Here is a 4,317-nt window from a genome sequence, read left to right as displayed (position 1 = left end):
TAAACGTATACAAGCTGTTACTACCTGTTTACTTGTAATGTTTTCCAATGATATAACTACATACAAGCTGGCATTACCTGTTTACTTGTAACGTTCTCCAATGATTTAAACACATACAAGCTGGCACTCCCTGTTTGCTTGTAATGTTCTCCAATGATTTAAACACATACAAGTTAGCACTACCTGTTTGCTTGTAATGTTCTCCAATGATTTAAACATATACAAGCTGGCATTACCTGTTTACTTGTAATGTTCTCCAATGATATAACTACATACAAGCTGTCACTACCTGTTTACTTGTAATATTCTTCAATGAGATAACTACATACAAGCTGTCACTACCTGTTTACTTGTAATATTCTTCAATGATCTAAACACATACAAGCTGTCACTACCTGTTTACTTGTAATATTCTTCAATGAGATAACTACATACAAGCTGGCATTACCTGTTTACTTGTAATGTTCTCCAATGATTTAAACACATACAAGCTGGCACATACCTGTAAGGTTCTCTAAGGTTCTTCATAGAAAAACCATATACATCACTCTCCGCGTATCCTGTAGCTTAAGCTCCGAAAATGTTTTCTCGATCATTGCACGTATTCATATTTTTTATCAATAGGACCAACAGAATAGCAGTTTATTGAAAATATGGTTGTGTTTTCTTCTTAAGCCTTTTGTTACAAAAGTTTTATGTGTGAAATAATGTTGCCGGTATGCTTATATTTGTTGATACGGATGGACTATTGGGTGTCGTTGTTAAAATATCCCAACGTCCATCTCAATTATGTGACGAGTTAATCTCGTCAGTGAGCAATAACGTATAAAATCTTCTCGTATATTGTTTGTAAAGTCTTTACTAACTTCCATTAGACGTGGTGGATATAGATTTGTCTTATGTGGTTTGTCTGTCATGCTGGGGCCGGCATGGCCAAGTGGTTAGGGCGCTCGACTCGCAATCTGAGGGTCGCGGGTTCGAATCCCCGTCACACCAAACATGTTCACCCTTTCAGCCGTGGGGTCGTTATAATGTGAGTTCAATCCCACTATTCGCTGGTAAAAGAGTAGCCCAAGAGTTGGCGGTGGGACTAGCTGCCTTCCCTCTAGAGTTACACTGCTAAATTAGGGACAGCTAGCGCAGATAACCCTCGTGTAGCTTTGCGCGAAATAAAAACAAAATAAACTGTTATGGTGATTTCCAAGAATTACAGTCTTGAATTTCACTATTATTTAAAAAGTACGTTGAATGTTTGAGTTACCCTTTTCAAACAAACAAAAAACAGTTTGGTAATTTCGGTTGAAAAGTAAATGAAATAATTAAATCCATTATTCGTTATACATATTTTGAATAATTAAATGAAAGTAGATATAATATGTTCTTTTTCGAACTTGTGGAATTACTTTGACAAGCTTTTCTTTTTTTAGGCCAGTTTACGTAGTGTGGCGTCATCTACTGAGGAGGATAGCAAACTTACTGACAACGTCGAAGATATCTCGGTCACTGAAGGTCAGTTTTCTTTCTTCATGTGTAGATTTTAAAGTTACGAATAAAATCCCAAAATAACTATATATAAGTTTTTGTAATATAATTATTTAGTTATATGGTTTAGTATTTGTTCTAATGCTTTAATTCAATTATCCTAACTTTTGTCTTGCATGTTAGTTATTTATACTGAGTGAAGACTTAAAGCCTTTAGTTAAAGGGAACAAAAGTATTAAAAAGCATAGTTTCTATATTGTTTCATTAAAAAACTGATTTATTAGTTTATAGTAATCACAATATAGTATTTCTTCTAATTGCTAAAAGATGGCGCCATAAAGTGTTAGGCATGTGTTGTTTTGTTTTTTTTTGTTCTACTGTATTAGCATTTTAATGTAAAGTAAATGTGTATCTTAATTTGTTTTCGTTTATATTTTAAACAATTTTGTGTTTTTATTAGCTTCAAATTTACTTTCTATGTAGTAGAGAGTGAGAAAAAAGGAATGCATGCCATTAGTATATTTTGTTTACAAAAGTTATATCTAATAATCACATTAATAGATACCACAAAACCTATTTCTTTAGGACCTTTGAATTATTATTGTTTTTTGATTATATACTATAAAATTTCCTTCTAATGGTTTATGATTAGATTTTAAACTTCCTCTTATTTTTTTACTAGTTTCATTTACGTTTCTATGAGATCAATATGTCCAATGATCAAGAGATAAAATCAAATAATTACTGATATACTGTACGGAAAGATGGTGTTTCAATATAAACGTTGAAGTTCCCCTAGATTTGAGTAAAAGTAAGCTATTTCCAAGTCTGATCAGTATCTTGAAGTATAAAGAAGCTCATAAGAAGTGGAATAATTCAATATTTTAAATACTTTTACTAGTATTGCACTTGCAACTTTAAAGACACATCTATTTGTACATAGTGTTATTATTTTATTTGTATTTGCTTTAATGGGGAAAATGTTTCTAAGACCTTTGAAATATTAAAGTATATCTTTTTAATTTTAACTTCAGAATTAACTCCATAAAATTAATTTAGACGAAATTGATATTTTAAAATATCTGTACAAAAAATTAGCATAACCTATCTTTCTAAGCACATTCAGTCAATTAAAAAAAAACTGAAGTTTCATGTGCCTTTCAATCATACATCTGTATTTTCAGAATATTTATAAGGTTAGCAGTACTTCTGCAGCTTTGATTTTATGATATAAATAGTAAAGTAACTTCTAGGCATTCCATATGTGATATCATATTTGTTGAATAATAAAGTGAGGATCAAGTATATCTGGTATGTCACCATAACTACATGTAAACCACTTTTATCCAAATTACACTAAAACTAAAGTTCTTGTAGATCATCTGTTGAATTAAATGAAGTGGCTTATTTTCTTACCTGTGTAAGTAAACATCAAAGGAGTAAGACTAGATATTAAGTCTGTGTGAAAGAACTGTATTGCAGGGGGTTTCTCTTTCAGAATATTTCCTGGAGGTGGGGGGTGGGGTGACTAATGTAGCATGGGTAATTTGAAGGCTAAAGGTGAAGAATATTTATATACATTGTCTTCTTGTAAACAAGAACATGTATGAATTGTGTGCTGGGTTCTTTTTCAAAACCTGAATTGTTAAAAAACATTTTCTTTGGCTATACTTTTAATAAGTAGATTTTTCTATGCATTTAAGAAGTGTGTATTGCTTATTAGGTGGTGCAAGTATACCAGGTGATATGAAATACATTAGTAACTATCATAATGTAGTTGTGATTATATTATATGTGTTCATTACTAGCCTACTTACTTAATTACTGCATACTAGACAAGTGTTTTCCAGGACAAAGCTGCTTCTCTTGTGCACTTGTTCTGTGTGTCTTCTTGACATAATTCTTACATATATCTGTGTTCTAAAACAATTCATCCTTCCAAATGATGACAGCTCATATGAGTAATACAGATCAGGATGATATTTTGCTTCCTATTTTCTTGTTCTGGTTGGTCTTTATTAATGTGTACCACTGTCATAAATGTAAAAATGAAGCACAGAAATCAGTTTGAAGTGGTATGGTATTTATGTGTAAAAGTTTTTCTCAATCATTTATGTCAAACAAGCTTTTCTGTTATCAGTTTCACTGACATTATATTCTGTATATGCTTTTTGCTGTGCTTGAAGTATTTTTTTTTCTTGCTCGAGGTTTCCACTGTAGCATAATGTATGTATTATAAAATACTCCCGTTGAAGATTATTGGACAGGAATTTAAAACATCTATAAAGATTGAAATAAAAAAACCTAGAACTTTTGTCACATGTTTGTGTTGAGCAGCCTAATTCCAAGATCAACGATATTAGTGAAACGATTGCTCCAGATGGGAAGACAAACAGTTACATTATTGAACAACCCCTGGAAGCTAAACCGTGCGTCACAGAGTAGCTACGTGGACATAAAAGCTACTGGTTTTTCTATGAAGCAGCCTAATTCCAAGATCAACGATTGCTCCAGATGGGAAGACAAACAGTTACATTATTGAACAACCCCTGGAAGCTAAACCGTGCGTCACAGAGTAGCTACGTGGACATAAAAGCTACTGGTTTTTCTATGAAGCAGCCTAATTCCAAGATCAACGATATTAGTGAAACGATTGCTCCAGATGGGAAGACAAACAGTTACATTATTGAACAACCCCTGGAAGCTAAACCGTGCGTTATGAGTAGCTACGTGGACATAAAAGCTACTATGAAGCAGCCTAATTCCAAGATCAACGATATTAGTGAAACGATTGCTCCAGATGGGAAGACAAACAGTTACATTATTGAACAACCC

The 4,317-nt window shown here is 32.7% G+C and overlaps 1 protein-coding gene across 1 annotated transcript in view; it reads left to right on the top strand.

The window, feature by feature from the left end:
* LOC106467546 overlaps positions 1 to 4,317 on the top strand; it is an 89,586-nt gene that overhangs the window by 21,471 nt on the left and 63,798 nt on the right. Inside the window, exon 3 of the mRNA XM_022395743.1 lies at positions 1,428 to 1,509. Within this exon, the coding sequence (XP_022251451.1) occupies positions 1,428 to 1,509 (82 nt within the window). The remainder of the gene's footprint in view (positions 1 to 1,427; positions 1,510 to 4,317) is intronic.

This window comes from Limulus polyphemus, unplaced genomic scaffold, assembly GCF_000517525.1.
Source record: "Limulus polyphemus unplaced genomic scaffold, Limulus_polyphemus-2.1.2 Scaffold2655, whole genome shotgun sequence".
In the NCBI taxonomy this organism is placed as follows: domain Eukaryota; kingdom Metazoa; phylum Arthropoda; class Merostomata; order Xiphosura; family Limulidae; genus Limulus; species Limulus polyphemus.
The sequence above is the reverse complement of the archived record's forward strand: the minus strand, read 5'-3'. Positions and strand labels throughout refer to the sequence as shown.